This window comes from Kwoniella dejecticola, chromosome 4 (assembly GCF_000512565.2).
Source record: "Kwoniella dejecticola CBS 10117 chromosome 4, complete sequence".
Classification (NCBI taxonomy): domain Eukaryota; kingdom Fungi; phylum Basidiomycota; class Tremellomycetes; order Tremellales; family Cryptococcaceae; genus Kwoniella; species Kwoniella dejecticola.
In genome coordinates, this window is record NC_089304.1 from 2,109,298 (window position 1) to 2,128,614 (window position 19,317).

Here is a 19,317-nt window from a genome sequence, read left to right on the forward strand (position 1 = left end):
TTGACTATAGAATGAGGTGGAAGATGTTAGGTTGTATGGTGGTGCGGTGTGGTGTGGTGTGGTGTGGTGTGGTGTGGTGTGGTGTGGTGTGGTGTTGTCAGGGTGTCTTTTGCTGTCGTGGCACTTTGATTGGTTTGCCGATTTAGGATATATGGACAAACCGAGTTACGTAATCAAGAGCTAGGAGGTGCCCCGCTTCCCCGATTGAATTGAAAAAGTTGTGCTTAAACCCATCAGAAATTACGACGAGCCAAATCATCAATTCTCAGTCTGCCCTATCGAGTCAAGCGTGACGGTATAGAAATTCCAGCACCATGTCGGAGATACAGCAGCCACCATCTGAAGACGGTACGGCCACCGCTCGACCCGAGACTTCTCTCTCTGCTCGCCCCGTACCAGCCGGAACAGCGCCCATCAAGGCCGAGTAAGTCTTGCACTCGTCTGCCTTTGCCTCTCATCATCATAGACTGACTAAGCCCACCTCCTGTGCAGGTATCTTCTCCACCCAACATCCACTGTCGACGGGGCATCGACCTCAGTACTCAATGATATAGGCGACGACGATGCCGCTGAGGGCGTGACAGGCGGCAGCGGCGGCGATGCGAGGGACAACAAACGACGTAAACCTAATAAAAACGATAAGAAAGAGCGCAAAGGCGCCAATAAAGGTCGTCATTTCCCCGTCATCCGAGAGATGAGCATCAAGATATGTAAAGCGTGGGAGACTACTGGACTGTGCGATAGGGGGGAAACATGTAAATTCAATCATAGTTGGGATGGGTATTTCGAGATTAAACCCTCGGACGTATACCTGAATCCAAGCGCAACACTCCTTCCGGATCCACCATACGTCAATGAAGAAGCGCAATCCGGCGTAGTAGAAGATGAAAACGATCTGATAGGGAAGAAAATCAATCTGAAGACTGTTTGTCCGGTTCTGAAAGATTTAGGGTATTGTCCGTACGGATGGAGATGTCGGTTCTTGGGTAATCATATCAAGCGTATCAACGACAAGGAAGGCTCCTCCAAAGCACAGAAATCAAGTGAGCAGGACAAAGAAAACGCAGACGCTCAAAATGGTTTTTCCTCATCTCCATCGTCGTGGTCGTCATCGAAAAAGCTGGGCAAATGGGAACTCCTGGACTTCTCCACAAACGATAACGAAGCCAAGGGTAAATGGAAAGGTGGCGAAACCAACTGGATAGAATGGGAAACGACAAATAAGCTCAAGAGGAACGAAGTGAGTAAAGGAGCTTCTCAACAACTACAGATTAGCTGGAGTACACGATGTGCCGAGGTCCATTTGTTATCTGTTTCGATCCCTTAGCTGAGCTGACGAATGATCTGATCCGACTCACTCACTTAGTACGAGTTCCCCTTTTCCAAAGCCTACTTATCGGTAGTAGAGCCCGACAAGCCTTTCACACTGAACAATCCCAAATCGAAATTCGGCAAATCAAAGTCCCACAAACGCAAACAAGACGTCTCGGAAGAAGCGTCTTTGAACGCGGCTGTCTCTGAAGAAGCAGCTTTCAACGAGGAAGAGAGCGCTTTCAATCAGAATGGCGATTCGGCTCAAGAGGAGAAGGGTATCGTAGTGGGCGAGAGTGAGGCTATGGACGTTCCTCTTCGGCCGGAAGAGAAGAAGAGGTTGAATTGGGAGGGTGGGAGGTATTTGGCTCCTCTAACTACGGTTGGAAATCTGGTAAGTCGATCCCCAACCAATCTTGCTTCGATTTTTCTGCTATGAACTCTGAAGCTGGACAAGAAATGACGGTTGAGTATGGGATATGGGATACTGATGACACCTGCATCGGTGGTAGCCTTTCAGAAGACTTTGCGTTGATTACGGAGCGACGATAACCATCTCCGAGATGGCCCTTGCCCAGCCTCTCGTATCGGGGCATAACGAAGAATGGGCTTTGTGCAGAAGACATGAGAGCGAAAAGATGTTTGGAATACAGCTTGCAGGAGGGTACGCGAATAGGATGGTGCCTGCTGCTGAGTTGATCAGGAAGGAGCTATATGGCGGAGTGGACTTTGTCGATATCAACATGGTACGCTGTCCATTCTTTGATTTCGCCATCGATGCAGACGTCTAAGCTGATTCTGTCCGACTGATACGTCACAGGGATGTCCTATCGATCTAGTATTCAACCAAGGGGCAGGTAGTGCTTGTGAGTTCCATCAAGGTCTGCTCCCCCAGTCGCATGACACTGACAAAAAAGATAAATGCAGTGATGGAAGCGCCTGGGCGATTGGCCAAGATATTAGTGGGGATGAACCGAGCTCTCGGAGATGGTAAGCCACGTCTCGTGCCTTTCAATACGATGAGGGCTGACTGAATTGTCGTTACCCACAGTCCCGCTTACCGTGAAATTCGTGAGAACTTGAATCACCCCACAACCCGAATGCTCCAGCTGATTTATTACTTGGCGTAGCGAACGGGTATCTCAAACAATAAGCCAAACGCACACAAGCTCATCCCCAAATTCGCTACTCAGTGGGGTGCAGGAGCTTTGACCGTACGTCTCCTTTGTTCCCCCATTCTATCGTATCGTATCAAGCGTAGAACATCAAGCGTACATGGCTGACAAGACAGACATTAGATACATGGCCGATCTCGAACACAGCGATATAGTAAATTAGCAGATTGGGAATACATCAAGACCTGCGCAGACACCCTCAGAGAATCACTGGCGGACGCGAACTTGCCGCCTGTGCCTATATTCGGTAATGGAGATTGTTATTCGTCCGAAGGGTATTACGAGGAGATGGAGAAATCGGGTGTGGACGGGGTCATGGTAGCTCGAGGGGCTCTGATCAAGCCTTGGATATTTACTGAGATCAAAGAGAGGAGGGAGTGGGATATCAGTGCGACTGAGAGGCTGGAAGGTATAAGGAAGGTGAGTCGGGGCGTCTGCGTCTCTGCAAGCCATCCTAGAAGCGGAATCCAATTACAATCACTTCAACCCAGCCAAAAGAAAGATAAACCTGAAGCTGAATTTTGTGCCGTGTCAATTCGACTAGTACGCCGAATTTGGTCTATCGCACTGGGGATCCGACACTCAAGGAATAAACACGACCCGCCGATTCTTGTGCGAGGCATTATCGTTCCAATGTCGATATGTACCTATAGGCTTGTTGGAGAGGTTACCTGGGAAATTGAATGAGAGACCACCAGCGTATAGGGGGAGAAACGAGTTGGAGACGTTGTTGAGTAGTCCGTTCTCGAATGACTGGGTCAAGATCTCCGAGATGTTCTTGGGTAAAGTGGACGACGCGTTCAACTTTGTGCCGAAGCATAAGAGCAATGCGTACGGGAATGAGGAGGCGCAGGGGTAGTAGTTTGTTTGAGCAAAGGGTGTACATATGCTTGCTTCGTCTGCTTTATACAATATGTATCTATACATGTATATTATATATATAACCATTCCCATTGCTTATCACGTTCTGCTCACTGCTCACTTTCATCGATGTTGATATCATCAATACGAGTATGCATCCGATTCGATGCGATTCGATGCGATGCGATGAGTAAGATGACTAAACGCCCTCCAATGGCGTGATGCGTACGGTGGATGATGCCTTATCACCTCGGCCCTTCGGTCAAATCCGACTCACCGTACAGCAGCAGCAGCAGCAATCCCAGACATCTCTCTTTCGATTTTCTATCTGCAGTCAAGTCGGTACTTCGATCCATTGTGTATTTTCCAGCTCTTCAAGTACGAAGGCAGTAGGCCAAACGTTCCCCCTCCCCTCTCATTCTTACTCATCTACACGCCAGCCGGTCCAATCCTCTCGCTCCAATGATGGCCCCATCCTTATCCAATCTAATAATCACCTCCCCCCTCTCTCCGGAGAAGCTCGCCGAGGTGAAAACGCACTTCAAGAGCGTACATCATTACCCTCCTGGTGGACAGGGAGAGGATGCTAAGAAGGTACCTAAAGACTTAGCGAATAAGGCAGATGTGTGGTACGCGAATTATACGGGTATACCACCTTATCTCGAGTTTGCGGATGTGCCGAATTTGAAGTTGGTCCAGTTGACTAGTGGTGAGTCGGAGTCGGAGTGGGAGTGGTCTGTTGGTATTTGTCCGATATGAAGGAGCACGAGTACAAGGATGAGTTTGGGGATGAGCAGATCGCTTGCACGCGATGGGTTGGAGGACAATCAAGAAACAAGGAAAACGAAATGAACGATAACAAAAAGGTAATGGATTAGTGCCTGTGCTGATCTTCATTCATACTGTCACAACTCCCCTCACCTCGCTACAGCCGGCGCGAACAACGCTTTGAACTCGCCCGCACTCAAATCGGAAGAAGCCAGAAAACAAATAACCATCTCGTCTGCTAGTGGGATCCACTCGTTGAGTATTCCCCAATGGATCCTATCACAAACCATCAGCTGTGAGTAAATTTCCATCGCCTTCTAGCATTCAGCTCAATTCTCAAGTGTAACCTTCCTTCTCAAAGCAAACGCCCAGATGATGATTCAGCGGAGGGTTAAGCTCACATTTGATATCACCATTGCTGCAGTGTACATGCATCTATATTTACAGACTTACAACACCAGAGTGAGTCATCTACGCCTTTCATGACCCCTCATCTACATCTTACCACAGCCCCACATGTCCATCTCTTTCTACCCGCAAGTCTCCTCCTGCCCTCAGAAGCGTTGGCGCTCTTTGGCTTACACCTATGATATTCCATCAGAACACCCAAAAATGGGATCGAAGTATCCCTCAACTACCCCCTCCGCCTCCTGAGGATTTCGGTAATTCCGGAAGATCGTTGTACGGCAAGACGGCCGGTCTGTTAGGTTATGGACATATCGCCAGGGAGACAGCGAGGCTGCTCAAGGCTTTCAACGTCAATGTGATAGCTGCTAATTCCACGGGGAGTAAGAGGAAGGACGAGGGGTATATCATACCTGGCACAGGGGATGAAGAGGGTGAGCATTTGACGTTTGATCATCCTTATCTCTCCCTCCATCTGTCTGATTTTGTACTTGGGTCCGTGTGTGATGACGTGCGCTGTACGAATGATCATCGCTACCACTGTCTGCAATGACACCGCGCACTATCGCTCATCGGTCAACGCTAAATCTCCAATGTGCTCAGGTGTCATCCCATCGGCTTATTACTCGACTAATGACCCCGAATCGTTCAAGGCTTTCCTTGGAAAATCGGATATTTTGATTGCAAGTCTGCCTTCCACGCCGCAAACCCAAAATCTGTTGAAGGATGAGCACTTCGGTGAGTGACTGTGTGTCCCCATATCACTTATCTGCCTGATCAGATTCGCTTTCTCTGTCTTGCAATGTAGAATGTGATGACAAATGACTGATACCGCCCTCTGGGTCTTCGCATTGTCGTTGTTTTCAGACGCTTTGCCGAAAGATGCGATCCTGATAAATGTCGGCAGAGGAGACTTGTTCAAATCCGGTGAGTACGGATCTTTCGTCCTACACACCCTCTACATGACCTCCTGGACCGAGTCCAATGCGTCTTAAGCCCTCTCAACGACAAGCTCGAGAGGAGCAGAAACAAACGCTGACGATGGGTCGATGCAACGCGTTCATATGTTCTCAGAGACACTCCTCAAAGCTCTTGACAAAGGGCATCTCTCCGGCGCCGCATTGGACGTCACGGATCCAGAACCTTTGACCGATGGTCATCCGTTATACACCCATCCATTGGTTACTATCACCCCGCACACGTCGTCGAATGTCAAGGGGTACTTCGAAGTTGGTGCTGATCTGTTGTTGGAGAATGTCAAGAGGATCAGGGAGGGTGGGAAACCTATTAACAAGGTGATTCCTGAACGAGGGTACTAGGTTACAGGAGATGGGGACGGGAGATGCACGATAATCGGATGAAATTGGGTCAGGTCAAATGTTCTACTGGATTAGACTGCATAGAGTAGAGCTCATAGAAAATGATATGCATTGGTTCTTTGGGTCCTTTCAGGTCATTTGAAATTGTAAGCCAAGGTCAGGCAGGTAGATGATTGTATTCGAGAGGGGCGTATGCCTTGCCTTGAGATGGCAAGTCATCGGAACAACCTTGTGACGCCGCAGACGCATGCTTGTCAGCGGAGTCCCAATGATATCGAATACGAATCCGATGATGATCACGCCAGTGGTCGTAGCAGTCGAGTCAAATTATATTCGGAATACCGTATCATGACTTGCATGGCTTATCTCGAGATTGAAGAAGGTCACAGGGTTCGGGTAAATCCACCAACAGGACTCGAATAATAATTAGCGACTTTGAACACCGATATGAACCGGTCAATTCCATTCCCATTATTCCCTTCCTGGCTTCCGTCCTCTCCTTATCGGCCAACCACCCAGGCGGATTGCAACTAGGCGTACACATATATATCCATGAAATGCTCAGGTGATCGTAGCCAAGTATCCTGGTTCGCACCCACATTCTTCACCATCTGTCCTTGTTGAATGTCTATTCTATCAAGCAAACGAAACGCAGATAAATAAAGCAACACATCATGTCTGAACAACCGCAATATATCCAAGCTTTACGAGCTATCCCCAAAGAGAAATTCCTCGTGAGTTTGCATCTCACTTATAAACAGACAGCAAGGTCTCAGAGCAATGTGATTGACAACTACGCAGTTCGGCCCAGCACCTATATCGTATTTACCAGGTCTCACCAAACACCTAGGTGGGAAAGTGAACATCTACGCTAAGCGGGAAGACTGTAATTCGGGATTAGCTTATGGTGGTAACAAAGTCAGAAAGGTGAGCTATAATTCGGCCAGCCCGCTTCCTCTACTAACCGGTCTTACCATGTATATGACAAGTATCTCCGCCTTAGTGGCATGGTCATTGGCTGATCTGACTGCTTATCCGCACGTCCCATCACATCACTCTATATCATATCGACTTGCCGTTGTGTCGTTCTGCTCGTGTCACTCGTGCAGCTCGAATACCTCGTAGCCGACGCCAAAGCCAAAGGGTGCGATACGTTAGTATCTGTCGGCGGCGTCCAGTCGAACCATACAAGAGCAGTCACCGCTACAGCCGTCTCGTCGGGCTTGAAAGGTGAGTCCGACTACTTCCGCGTCGAATTGGCTTCCCGTATGAGCAGTGATTTGATCAATACTCGTAACACATGCTGATATCTTTTGGACTGGACTTTGAAACAGCCGTCACGGTCCAAGAGAAATGGGTACCGATTGACCCGCCTCTCTACGCGGAAACTGGAAACATCCTCTTATCGAGATTGATGGGTGGAGATGTAAGGCTCAACCAGGAGACATTCGATATCGGGCACAAGGCCGCTACCGAGGCTGCGTTCAAGGATGTTCAAGAGAAAGGCGGGAAACCATAGTGAGTCTGTTCGCTTCCTCAATCATCATGCTCAATGAACAGGTCCGTGATCCACCGGGCAACCGAGTACACCCTGCCCCGATCTCATCGTAATATCCTGTGAATGTGACGGCAAACAGTTCAAACCGCTGATTTGATCTGTCGCTGGACCACAGCTACATCCCAGCAGGCGCCTCGGACCATCCTTTGGGCGGTATGGGCTTCGTCAACATGGTCGTCGAAGTCGCCGAGCAAGAGAAAGCCTTGGGCCTATACTTCGATACTATCGTAGTTTGCTCGGTGACTGGCTCTTCCCATGCGGGCACTTTAGTTGGAGCGTTGTTAGAAGGAAAGGGCAGGAAAGTGATTGGTATCGACGCAAGTGGAAAACCAGAAGCGACTAAGGCGCAAGTTCTGAAGATCGCGCAAAATACGACAAAGCTCTTAGATCCCTCGAAAGAGGTCAAGGAGAGCGATGTGATTCTCGATGAGAGGTTCCATGCGGGTATCTATGGGATCCCGGATAATGAGACTATAGCAGCTATGAAGCGTGAGTGATGCTCTCTTTGATATCTAAATTGCGGCCCAGTAACTCCTGTACTTCTTGGTCGATGTGCTATCGTGGAGCTCTGAGTCCATGCTGACGTATTACATTCATGTTTCCTCAGTCGGTGCCAACACGGACGCGTTCATCACGGATCCAGTGTACGAAGGAAAATCGTTAGCGGGGATGATCAAGTTGATCGAGGAAGGATCAATCAAGGAAGGTTCGAATGTTCTGTATATCCACTTGGGTGGTCAACCCGCTTTGAACGCTTATAGCTCTTACTTCCCGCATGACTAAAGTATCAAAGCTCCGCCTAGGTAGATTCAGTAGTTAGCCTGATGCATATCCATAAAAGCAGTGATGACATTCAGGATGAATATCTTGATTCATTCTACTGGGCCAACCGAGTGGAGGTGAACCGCGCACCGCTCTGAGCGCTCGTGTCTTTTCCCAATGACAACTAGCTTCGGATCGATCCAGATTCAATCACATCACTATCCTCCTCAGCCCGGAGCCTGTTCATGTAGATCAAGCCGGACAGTGGACTGTCCTGCAAGTATACATAAGCGACATGACAAGCCCGGCATCCACTTCGGCGATTTTACAGAATGTTTACTACGAACGAGTCAGTGCTGTGTCCTGTAGTTCATGATCTATTCCATCGAAGTTTAGTCCTACCAAGTGACTTTCCTCTCAGAAGCTGAAGATAGGAGAAGATCTCATCGCTGATCGGGGCGAGAGGGGGGAGTAGAAGACAGGTACAGCCAGACCTTGCTATATATGTCATCGACCCACGACGACAGTCTTGGCTACGCTCAAAACGGAGGATTTTTTGTATACCTGTGAGGGACACTTGTTGGATGCGTAAGTCGCATTGAAATGCTCAGTCCCGCTTGACCGTCAGAGCTGACTTCTCCACTATGACAGAGGGTTGTAAGTGTACCCTTGCCCATCGACCCATGTGACCTTTCCACATCCCGACTAATATCAAATGACAGTGCGTCACCTATATCTCCTCCAACCCCTGCAGCGAGTCCCGGCCCATCAGCAGAAGATATAAAGAAGGTTATAGCGGAGCATCAAGCTCGAGAAGCGCGCAAAGCCGAGAAAGGCAACAACGATAGTAAAGATAAGGATAAGGAGGGAGCCGAGGACAAGGATAAAGTCAAAAATAAAGATAAAGATAAAGACCAGGTGAAATCACCTGCTTCTAACACACCTTCAATACCCACCGCGACATCGCCATCGCCATCGCCGAGCCAGCCCCCATTACCGGCACCGACGCACAAGAAGTATGCTCTGCATAGACATATATTCGAAATGAGGAAGAACGAGTTGAAGAGGAAGGAGATGGGTAATAAGGCTAAAGAGGTATCGAGAGGTGAGTTGGCTATACTCGTTCCGGAACAGCGATGCTACGGCTTTACAAAGAGGATTGTTATGTCCCTGCTACCATCGAGTGATCTCTTGTCTGGCTTCTTCGATACCATGCCATCTCACCTTTCGTGAGATGTAAGATGCCCCTGGACCGCATCCACCTCGTTGTACCTGTTTTGGCAACCCTCCCTTCCATTTTTTTGGCCCAGGCCTCGCCAGCCGTTCCCCTTCACCTCTCCTCTTTCCCCTGTCTCGTTTGTTGATCCCTCTCGTCCTTCCTTCTTTCCTCTACCTTCCGTCTCTCTTCTCTCACCGGGTCAAGGCTCTTGCACCTTGTCTCCCGTCTGTTTTCCCATCTCCTTCTCTTCCTCGTCCCTACGCGCCTCGCTTGCGTCCCTCAACCCATATCCCACATTTAGATCTTTTCGCACGCACTACTTCATCACATGGCGGTCCCTTTTGTTCCCGTTAGGCATCGCAGTGACTATACTTCATACGATTGTTGAATTCTCCCTGTCATATCTCTCAATTTGGCCTTTGTCATAATTCATCCATCCTTGCTTGTCAGAATATCATGCACAAAGCTAATAGCTTTTCAGGTCTACCGCAGGTTCCGCGTACAGGATTCTAAGCATTTTGCAGCGCCTGCCCCGCAGCTACAATTTCGACAGCTCAGGCCGGTTCCAGAAGATCAGCTCGCGATACCACTATGGACCGGACGCATCCATTCTCTGGAAGTGGAAGTGAGAGATAGTCACGCTGCACCTGAGTTCACGACACCGGTAACCTAACAGAACTCAGAAAAGATTTGTCGGCCGGGCACGACATTGCTTGGCTGAAGTGTATTTTGGCTCAAGTACGGATCATCGGCCATTAATCGAGAGAAGACTCTCCTGTCCACCAACACCGCTCGTCGATCGCTCATTCATGATACCATCAAAACATTCAGCATGCCATATGAATTTACCTCTTGTTTAGCTATAGTCGACCTTCGGATGTCAGGGGAAAAGTGGAAGGACATTGGGATTGACATTGACTGCTTCGGTGATCCAAGTTGACCAGCTCATTTCTTAAGCACTTGCGCTTTACTGACGCAGGAGACGAATGGTCTCGATTATTGGGGTTCGACGGCTAATCCAAAGCGCAGCCATTGCTGAGCTGGATCGCATACCGTATCATTGTTTGATTGGTCTCGCAAACTCAGATCTTCGGAGTCATGATGTCATTTCATCAATCACAATCGACTAAGATCAAGATTGACCAGCAATCGTGACCAATTCGAAGTATCCCTTACAGAATCTGCTGCACGATGAAAGGAGGTAAAGCCAATAAGTCGCCTCGCCGAGGTTGTTCACCGAGGGAGCTCAGATATAAATACAGATCAGATGCAACACACTCCTCTTCCTACTTCTACATCGTTGACAGCGCCAGCGATCTTTGTTACTGTATGATAAACAGCCCCACACGTTTTGACCACTGAACATGCTTTTCACCACTTGCGTTCTCGTCTCCTTGTTAGGACTGACTTCAGCCGCACCATCATCGTTGGTCCCAAGGGCAGAAGGCCGACAAATCAAGTTGAAAGGCACCGAAAAATGCCTATACGCCCCTTATCCCACTTACTCCGTCTCTGCCGAGCTCTCTCTAGTGAAGTGTGAAGGTACCCCTCAGCCACCCAAATGGAACGTAGGGGGTGAGATCACTTTCTCCGATGATCAGAGCGGAAGCTCGGCTAGTCTTGTCGTTCTAGGCGAGACTACCGTCCCAGCTGTCCAGATCTCGACTACTTTGACCAAGACTACCAAGACCGCGTATGTGATTGCTTTCAATTGAACGGTCTGCTAGACTTGATTGACCACTTGAACGCGACCGACAGACTTGCTGACTGATGGGCTATGTCTCAGTTGGGAATACGCCGACCAGAAGATCAACTTAGCAGCTGCCGATTTATGCCTCACAGCTGGCGCAGGGGTCACCCTGCAGCCGTGTAAAGGCGATCAACAGGGTGAGTTGCGCTGTGACGATCCATTCATTGGCTTGATCTACGCTGATGATATATCGTGTATTCCACGATCAGAGTGGGAGCTTGTCTAGACTCGTGAATAAGGTAACATCGCAGAGCACGGCGTAGTGCAGCAGATGGTCACTGTTCTTTTGGGGAGTTGTAGCTTGATCCAATTCATTCCCCTTGTACTCCATCGGCGTGATTCCTATGCACGACTGTGACGTACTATATCTCTTACTGAAGAGAAATGAGACTGATGGTCGATAATGGATGAGATGACCGTCGTTGGCTGGATCAACATTCTGCTTCGCGCCATCTTATTGCCCTGAACTAACGCGAGGGGCATCTAAGCGCGGCGTATCGCTGGTGGTGAACAAGGGGTATTGCCTCGTCAGGCTCAATGAAAGGAGTCTTTTTTGCAGGTGTGCTGACAGTCTAGGGCTGGGGCATTGCAAAAGGGTGGGGGAAAAAGGAGATGAGACACACCCAGCGCTTCGTCCTTGATGGCCATGGCGGCTAGAACTCGAGGGCGATTCATGGGATTTTCCCCTTTTGAACCGAGACCTGCCTCTCAGTGCGGTCGATAAAGGAGGTGGACCACAATCATTAATCAATTTATAATTAGCAATCATGACGAGAAACCTTTCAATTTTCGGTTGAACAAAAGAAACTCCACACCGATGACCTTGCCCATCGTCCTTTGTCAGTCATCAACGCTGGGCAAGGGTAGCAGGCTATATAAAGCGGCCTCAAAGCTAGCAACCGCATCCCGTCTAGCTTGGAAACGGTAAAGACGAGTGTTCATCACAATGTTTTCCATAGCTGCTTTCCTCGTCTTCGCAAGCTCTGTAGCCTTGGGATCATCAATCGACAGAAGGGGTGAAGAACTGCATAAAATCAAATTGAAAGCCAACGGAAGATGCTTAGATCGCGTTGCTCTAGCCCCGTCCAATAACGGCGATCTGTCATTGGCTTTAGTGTCTTGTGATGCGGCCCATAGCTGGTCTCTTACACCGAATCAGAAGGCACGCGTCGTCTTCAGAGCGGAGGACGGCGATCGGCTGCTCGTGTCAGTATCGGCAGACAGTCAGGAGGCGCTTCTGATCACTGGAGACAAGGCTGCCGATTATATCGGACACGAGTAAGTCGTTAAATCCCTTTACGATCCTATGAAGCAAAATAAGAGGTTCTATCACTTGTTGCTCGAGCTAAATGGTTTCATTGGGCAACATCTGCAGCTGGACTTATGGTAGCGATGGCAGATTCTTACTTTACGAAGAGGATGCGAAAGGTGGCAAGAGATGTGTGAGCTTCGATTCGAGCGCTCAAGCACCGCCACTTGACTCAGAGTATACCGGCATGGCAAGCGATGATACACTGTACTTCAAGGTGGCGAAATGCGGCTCAGGATTAGTGGACACAGACCAGAGTGTGTTGCAGCAAGGTCAGTCAGTATGAGAGGGATTGCAGAGCCTTCGGTCTTAACTGGTCGCACAGCAGCTGACCAACCGATTCGAATAGTCTTCGAACTTGTCTGATTGGATCCAAATTCGTGGCGTGAAACCCAGAGTCTCAGTCGATGCTACCTGGTATGACATAACGTGTCCATGCTTCGGATGTTCTCCGCGATAGATTATGTGTATGCATATAGCAGTCAGTGCGATTTGTTTGTCCACGTATGAGATATTGAGAAAGCGCCGCCACACGCAATTGCAGGCATGCAAGATCGATCCTTTATGACTGCATTGCGGCGAAAACAGATAAAGTCAGAGCTAGCCGTCTCCTCGACAGCGGAGGATCCTCGTTCGCAATGCGGTTCCTCTCAAGTTTCAATCTAGCGTGGTCGGGCTCCTGTGAGTGCAGCATGTTGACGACGTACAGCGAGACAAAGGGAGGTTGCTGATACCGATAATCACTCTTCTGGAGCGTGATTGCCTAATGATCTGCCAATTGATCGCCAGGGGTATTTGTCGAATTGCCGATACTACCTTTGTGCGATTCGTTTCGTTTCCGTCATGACAGCGTTAGCCTTTGACTTGGAGTGATTATCAAGTTGGATCTCGAGCATCCGGCTGGTACTGAAGCGATATATAGTAAAGCCCCGTACTTGTCCACTCTGTGATCTTTTGCCATTTACATTGCAACAACCAGTGTTTATCGAATCTAGCATTCACTCATTATACTTTCAAGCCAATTTTAATACAAAATGGTCACTATCACAGTTGCATCGACTTTCTTGAGTCTGATCGTGGCTCTACCTGCCTTCGCTAAAGTCGAATCGCACAAACTTCAAAGCATCGCCACCAAGTACTGCTTCGCAGCTCAAGACCCAACCGTGGACATGACTTTCATGGGCACCGCCGATTGCGAAACTGCTCCCGCTGTGAAGATTTCGGTCGGAGGCGATGCCAGCCAGATCTACCTCAATCTCAAGGACACGGGCTATGATGACGTAGTCTACTGGTCGGGCGAGAAGGAGAATTTGATCTACCACAAAGACGCGAAAGCGGTCTCGGATGCCACGAAGTCGTGAGTCCTGCTATTTGATCCGTTCAAGTGAGAGAACTCGGATGGTCATCATATGACTGATGACAAATGCACCGTTGCACGTTCAGGAAATGGATTTTCAAGGAGAATGGTCAAGTACAGATGGCGAAGAAGGACTCAAAGGATCGTACGTTGTGCCTCGCCACTGGCGGCGACGGTGGTAGGATCATAACAAGTGTGTGCAGTGAACCTGCAGACGCTTACACTGAGGGTGAGTCAAGCGTCTTCTAGTATCTCTCGAGTCACTTAGATGATTCTCATGTTTCATACTACAGTATGGGACCTCGTATGAGGAGCATTGCTTAGCAAGAACCAACGAATTGTTGAAGGTATCGGCTAGCGTGTTATTGCGAGCGTCGAGTCAAACGCGAGCGGGACTACAATAGTCAGGATCTCCGATATGCACAATAGACAAGTCATCGTTAGCAGATTCGTTCTGATGAACAATGTTTTTCCATGTCAGTTTCGATTGCAGATCGCGAAGCTGTCACAAGAATTGTGATTCAAGCCTCAGGATAAAAGCTTGGACTCATCGTCTGACCACCATTGCCATCACTGAGCGTTTTAGCCAGATTAATCCTGAGACAAGCCATCGGTATTCCGAGGGGCGGATAAGGGGAGATAGGCTACCTATACAGTATGACGTTTTCACCGGTGACCAAAGGATGGTTTCCTCTTTCCAAGACACCTGCCAGGAGATTGATGTTGATATTGTTTGTACTACTGAATCAATCAAGGGGTATCAGCCAAATGAAAGGAAATCTGTGACGGTTGGTGCACACACGATTGATACTCCCGCTGCCCTGATGAACCGCGATCCTTTGACATATTAAGAGATGAATGGACAGCAAGCCAAAAATGGTAATGAACGAATCCATCACAACCCCTCAGGATGGCGAAAGAAATGCTATATATGGCAAGACACAGGGAGTCTTTGGGATTTGTTTCAATCAACACTTTCCATGTACAGAGAGAATGTTCTCACTAGCTACCTACATCCTCTTGGCTACATCAATGGTCCTAGGAGGGCCTCTACTTCAGCGGGGGGAGGATCTGCACAAAATCAAACTAAGAATCGATGGCAGGTGTCTTGGTCAATATCTCTATACCCCCCAGAACGACAGCGAAGGCGAGACTCTTTTGATTCTAGGTCCTTGCGAAGAAGCTCCTCAATGGTACGTCACTCCTGATGAGAAGGCGGACGTGACATTTCACGGGACAACAACGAACAAAACTCTTGTGTCTGGCGCACCAGATAGTCCGCTGGTGATGCTAGTCCCGTCAGCCGAGGTCAAGACGGATAAAGGCCGCAGGTAAGTGCGCCGGGGTATTTTGTGATCAGCTACACTGACCCGGATCGTGACCCGAGCTAACGATGTCAGACAATGGCGCAGCTGGATATTCGGAAGTGACAATAGGTTCTTGTTGTCTGAGGAAGATAACAAAGACGAGAAACGATGCTTAAGCTTCAACTCGACTGTTGACACTCCGGAGGCGGAGCCTTGGTCTTCAGATGCCGCGATCGAGGATAACCCTTATTTTGTGATGGCGAAGTGTGACTCAGGCTTTGATTCGGCCCAAAGTGCCATGCAGCAAGGTGAGTCTTGCGGACACGCTCTCCTTCATGGCTTCTGTATCAGTCCGGACCAGCGATCATTCAGTATTTAGGTTTTACTGATGAAGAGCGCTCTTTTTCAGTCTTTGATCTTGTGTAAATGAGGGATTGGGTGGTACAATACTATCTCTATCATTTTGCTCGACTTGATGTACGTCCGGCTATCGGAAGAAGAAATCGTATGCATCTATCAGAGTAATTATTATAAGGTATTGCTATAGTCCGAAATCCGCAAACGACTGTCTTCAGCCCCTTCCTGCTTCCCAAGATGTTTCCTACCTGACGTGAGGGTTTTCAACAAGGGAAATCCTCCAGCCGGTGGCGATGAATACAAGCTCATCAAAGCCTTCCCTCAGTGTGCAGTCTCTCAGCTGCATGGGCTTCAGCTTCTTGAGCTTTGGCAGCGACAACTTCAGGAGCAGTCTCTTCCTCTGATCTGAAGTGGATCTTGGTATCTTCCACGGCATTGTGTCTGTCATCGAGGACGTAGTTCTTGGTGAAGATACCGAAGATCAAAGACACGAAGGAGGTCAGGAGGGCAGCGAGGTAAAGAGGCTTGATGGCTTCGTCGTAGGCTATGGAATTCACCGTCAGCGTTGCGGTCATCAAAGCTTTTCGGAGAGGTGGCTTACCTTGTACGATCAGTGCTCGTGGTTCAGCGGCTCGAGCAACGTAGATGGATCCAAAGATCTCGGCAAGAGCAGTCGCGTTTTGGTTGTAGTAATCACCGACGTATTTCTCCAACATGGCAGGGACTCGTCTGTTCCATACTGAAGCAGCGATGGCTGATCCGATAGCACCACCGATGGAGGTCCACAAAGCAAGGATGGAAGCGGCCAAAGCCAGATCGTTGTGGGGTACGGAAGCTTGCGAGGCGACTTGGGAGGAGATGACAGAGATGGCTCCTCCGGTTGAGATGAGCACTCGGGATGATACGATGACCGCGTTCGAACCGTTGCCAGCGACTGAGAGATAATTGAGACCCATACCGATGATTCGGAAGCACAGACCGGAGATCTGGAGGTACTTGAATCGGTGGGTGTATTTCATGATCAAACCAGCTGGGACGGAAAGACCACAGAGACCAACGGTAAGAATGTTGAGGATGTAGGTGTAGTCTTTGGACTAGGTAGCCATGTTCATTCATCAGCAAGAAATCTCATTAGGGACGCAAATAAAGCTGTGGACCACTCACGTCGTAATCTCGAGCCACCCAGAGCCAGGATGACCAGTAGGCGTCAGACAGGTATCCGGAGAAGTAGTACATGAAGTCGATACCGACAGCGCAGATGAAAGTCCTGTTGAAGATTCGGAGGGGCATGATAGGGTGCGAAGCGAATCTCCATTCCCAAACGATGGTGGCGATGAATAGAATACCGCCGACGACGAGGAGAGCGATGAGCGAAGGGTTGGTGTATCCGCCGATAGCCGTGGAGGAGAGAGTGAAGGGAGTCAAGATACAGGCGAAGGCGAAACCCAACAACAAGAGTCCAACAGCATCAATCTTTCTGGCGTAGTCGATCAAGATGTGGGTCATTGGCTTCCTGGGTGCTTGAGTTTGAGAAAGGACTCGGTCTCTTGCGTAGGTCGAAGAAGCCAACGAAAGGGCTCCAACCTTCTTGGCTCTCCAGTCGGCCCAGAAGAGAATTAGGATAGCAGGAGTGACGGTGACAGGTACGATGATGCAGAACATCCCGAAACCCCATCTCCAGCCGTCGGTCGAGGTGTACACGTTCAGACCTTCAGCGATGTTACCAGCAACGAAGGCGAACGGGATGTATGGGAGCGAGACAAGACCGTTGACCAGACCTCGGTATTGCAGAGAAGTGATGTCTCCAAGCAAAATGGTTTGGACGAATGATAAGGCGGTGTTACCCAAGGTGTAGATGACTTCACCGGCAGCGACGTCGGCAACGGTCTTAGAAGCGGCGACGACGATGTATCCGATAGTGTAGAAGACGACACCGAAAGCGATGGCGACGGGTCGGGACCACAGATCGGCCAATTTGGCAATAAAGGGCTTGGCCACACCGGCCATGATAGCAGTGATAACGGATATAGTACCGAGAACAGTGTGTTCACCGAAGGCGGAGGTGGCGAAAGGGACGTCTGCGGGGTTCGTGTGTCTGATCAATACGCGCTGAAGAGCACTCTGAGGCGGGATTGTACGTACAGTAGTAGGTGGTCATATCACTCAGAGCGTATGCACAAGAGATGAGACCGATGGAGCTATTAGCAAAGTGGAACTCATCAGCCTGCGTCAGTATTGATCGATCGGGAACTTCACTTACAACCAGAGAACCCAGAGCTTAGTACCCTTACCGAAAACCATGTACAAAGCTTCGATCTTGGCTACACCAGGATATTTCTCCATAGTCTCGATGCTTTCCTTGTCGGTGTGATCATCTTGAGAGTGATTCTGGCTCTCGCTATCAGGTAAGGCGTGCTTTGCCTCTTTATTGTGTCCACCAGCATCGGTGTCGGCTCTGGAGAAACCAGGTCGAGCGTCCAAAGTCGGAAGTTCTGATGATAATCTTGCCGCCATGTTGCTGATTTTCGACTGAGTAAGTCGAAGTGTCAACCGTCTCAAGTTGAGTGGTTATTGGAGATTGAGGAAGTGCGTTCTGAGTTACGGGTGTCCAAGCAATATACCTCTATTTATAGTATGGTCTTTACCAATCTGGCTTGGACAGTGAAAAGCAATATGAAAGCAAATTTTTCCTTCCTCTACTGCAGATCCGAAATAAAACAAATAAGGTACATCTGTGGAGCGTGATTTTCGGTAAGACCGGATCAATGTCACTCAGGAGACTGCGATCGAGAGGGAAGACAACAACATATCCTTTTGGTTGCCCTGAGCCTCTGTGGATTCCTCTTTGGGCACTCATCCAGGGAGGCAGCACAAGACAAGCACCGAGAGGAGAGGGGGAGGGGCAAGGGGTGAAGAAGGTTGCGTTCAGGTACACATGCCAAGATAGCGAGATAAACGAAAATAATACTTTCTGCACCACCTCTGTTGACTAATTTCGGCCGATATCAGATAAAAATTATTTCCTTGACCCTGAGGTCGTCCTTTTGTGGACCTATCTGATAAAGCATTCCTCTTTAAACTCTCAGCCTTTACCCTGAAATACTCGATCGGGTGTTTTCGGTTCTACATTTTTGCCTGGACCAGACTTAAACGATTTGGATTGACCAAGCCCCTCACCAGCTTCGTTACGCCTTCAACAAGTAGCTTGAGGCAATCTCACCCGATCTGCTCTAGCTGCGCGCTCGATAACCTCGCGAGAAACGGTCTTAGAACAATTATCCGTACCCCTGTGACTACGCAGATCCCGGTGGTAAGACATTCAGACACCTCTCGGAGCGATACACATGATCTCATTTGCCTCCGCGTACGCAGGGGCACTGTACCTGTCCGACGATCAGGAGGACGCACTCGTTGTGGCTTCACCACCACTTCGCATTCGGGCTTCATTGGATGATGCAGATTACTCGTCGACCGAAAAGAAAAGAAAAGAATAGAAAAAACATGCACAATATGACTGGTCTGGAGAGCGTTGGTCAGACGAAGAGGATCTTACCCAATCGCCAGTCATAGAAGAGATACATGAAGGATGTTCATGAGCACGATCGGCTTCCACTGTCCTTTCGATTGAGTATCGTTCAGGACCAATTTCATGCTCCAATGCTCCAAGGGCTGGGTAAAAGCGGCCCGTCTACGATCCGTGGCCCATTCGTTGCCCATATGTATTCGCGTGTAGATCAATCGGCCGTCGCGGAAGAAGCGCTCCGAATCAGAAGCTGACCTGCTATGCGCAGTGTGAGTACTACGTAAGACAAGTCAGAGCGCCTTTACGGTTAATTGTCATCTTGGTTCCTATCTGATT

General features: G+C 49.1%; 9 protein-coding genes across 9 annotated transcripts; 8 read left to right on the forward strand and 1 right to left on the reverse strand.

Annotated features, from left to right (window-relative positions):
- Window positions 1-314: 314 nt before the first annotated feature.
- Window positions 315-3,345, forward strand: I303_104049 (uncharacterized protein; the record flags this gene model as incomplete). The annotated part of the gene is made up of 10 exons (XM_018407378.1): window positions 315-424; window positions 493-1,240; window positions 1,367-1,705; window positions 1,824-2,057; window positions 2,132-2,177; window positions 2,239-2,301; window positions 2,363-2,382; window positions 2,442-2,525; window positions 2,610-2,906; window positions 3,031-3,345. 10 exons carry the CDS (start codon window positions 315-317, stop codon window positions 3,343-3,345), a joined length of 2,256 nt encoding a protein of 751 aa, XP_018264186.1.
- A 467-nt stretch (window positions 3,346-3,812) lies between these two features.
- I303_104050 (uncharacterized protein) lies at window positions 3,813-5,839 on the forward strand (the record flags this gene model as incomplete). Its single annotated transcript, XM_018407379.1, has 7 exons — window positions 3,813-4,056; window positions 4,279-4,410; window positions 4,540-4,577; window positions 4,717-4,954; window positions 5,124-5,258; window positions 5,388-5,447; window positions 5,595-5,839. 7 exons carry the CDS (start codon window positions 3,813-3,815, stop codon window positions 5,837-5,839), a joined length of 1,092 nt encoding a protein of 363 aa, XP_018264187.1.
- A 674-nt stretch (window positions 5,840-6,513) lies between these two features.
- On the forward strand, window positions 6,514-8,180 carry I303_104051 (1-aminocyclopropane-1-carboxylate deaminase; the record flags this gene model as incomplete). Its single annotated transcript, XM_018407380.1, has 6 exons — window positions 6,514-6,573; window positions 6,641-6,766; window positions 6,949-7,069; window positions 7,174-7,357; window positions 7,513-7,886; window positions 8,005-8,180. The coding sequence occupies 6 exons, from the start codon at window positions 6,514-6,516 to the stop codon at window positions 8,178-8,180; spliced, it is 1,041 nt and encodes a 346-aa protein (XP_018264188.1).
- A 274-nt stretch (window positions 8,181-8,454) lies between these two features.
- On the forward strand, window positions 8,455-9,891 carry I303_104052 (uncharacterized protein; the record flags this gene model as incomplete). Its single annotated transcript, XM_018407381.2, has 4 exons — window positions 8,455-8,508; window positions 8,635-8,747; window positions 8,882-9,264; window positions 9,860-9,891. The coding sequence occupies 4 exons, from the start codon at window positions 8,455-8,457 to the stop codon at window positions 9,889-9,891; spliced, it is 582 nt and encodes a 193-aa protein (XP_018264189.2).
- An 851-nt stretch (window positions 9,892-10,742) lies between these two features.
- I303_104053 (uncharacterized protein) lies at window positions 10,743-11,354 on the forward strand (the record flags this gene model as incomplete). Its single annotated transcript, XM_018407382.1, has 3 exons — window positions 10,743-11,071; window positions 11,165-11,265; window positions 11,338-11,354. 3 exons carry the CDS (start codon window positions 10,743-10,745, stop codon window positions 11,352-11,354), a joined length of 447 nt encoding a protein of 148 aa, XP_018264190.1.
- Window positions 11,355-12,074: 720 nt separating this feature from the next.
- On the forward strand, window positions 12,075-12,803 carry I303_104054 (uncharacterized protein; the record flags this gene model as incomplete). Its single annotated transcript, XM_018407383.1, has 3 exons — window positions 12,075-12,406; window positions 12,504-12,709; window positions 12,787-12,803. The coding sequence occupies 3 exons, from the start codon at window positions 12,075-12,077 to the stop codon at window positions 12,801-12,803; spliced, it is 555 nt and encodes a 184-aa protein (XP_018264191.1).
- Window positions 12,804-13,471: 668 nt separating this feature from the next.
- Window positions 13,472-14,104, forward strand: I303_104055 (uncharacterized protein; the record flags this gene model as incomplete). The annotated part of the gene is made up of 3 exons (XM_018407384.1): window positions 13,472-13,794; window positions 13,881-14,023; window positions 14,088-14,104. The coding sequence occupies 3 exons, from the start codon at window positions 13,472-13,474 to the stop codon at window positions 14,102-14,104; spliced, it is 483 nt and encodes a 160-aa protein (XP_018264192.1).
- A 683-nt stretch (window positions 14,105-14,787) lies between these two features.
- On the forward strand, window positions 14,788-15,480 carry I303_104056 (uncharacterized protein; the record flags this gene model as incomplete). Its single annotated transcript, XM_018407385.2, has 2 exons — window positions 14,788-15,125; window positions 15,207-15,480. 2 exons carry the CDS (start codon window positions 14,788-14,790, stop codon window positions 15,478-15,480), a joined length of 612 nt encoding a protein of 203 aa, XP_018264193.2.
- A 286-nt stretch (window positions 15,481-15,766) lies between these two features.
- I303_104057 (uncharacterized protein) lies at window positions 15,767-17,972 on the reverse strand (the record flags this gene model as incomplete). The annotated part of the gene is made up of 5 exons (XM_018407386.1): window positions 15,767-16,002; window positions 16,060-16,552; window positions 16,623-17,536; window positions 17,601-17,656; window positions 17,719-17,972. 5 exons carry the CDS (start codon window positions 17,970-17,972, stop codon window positions 15,767-15,769), a joined length of 1,953 nt encoding a protein of 650 aa, XP_018264194.1.
- Between the last annotated feature and the right edge of the window lie 1,345 nt (window positions 17,973-19,317).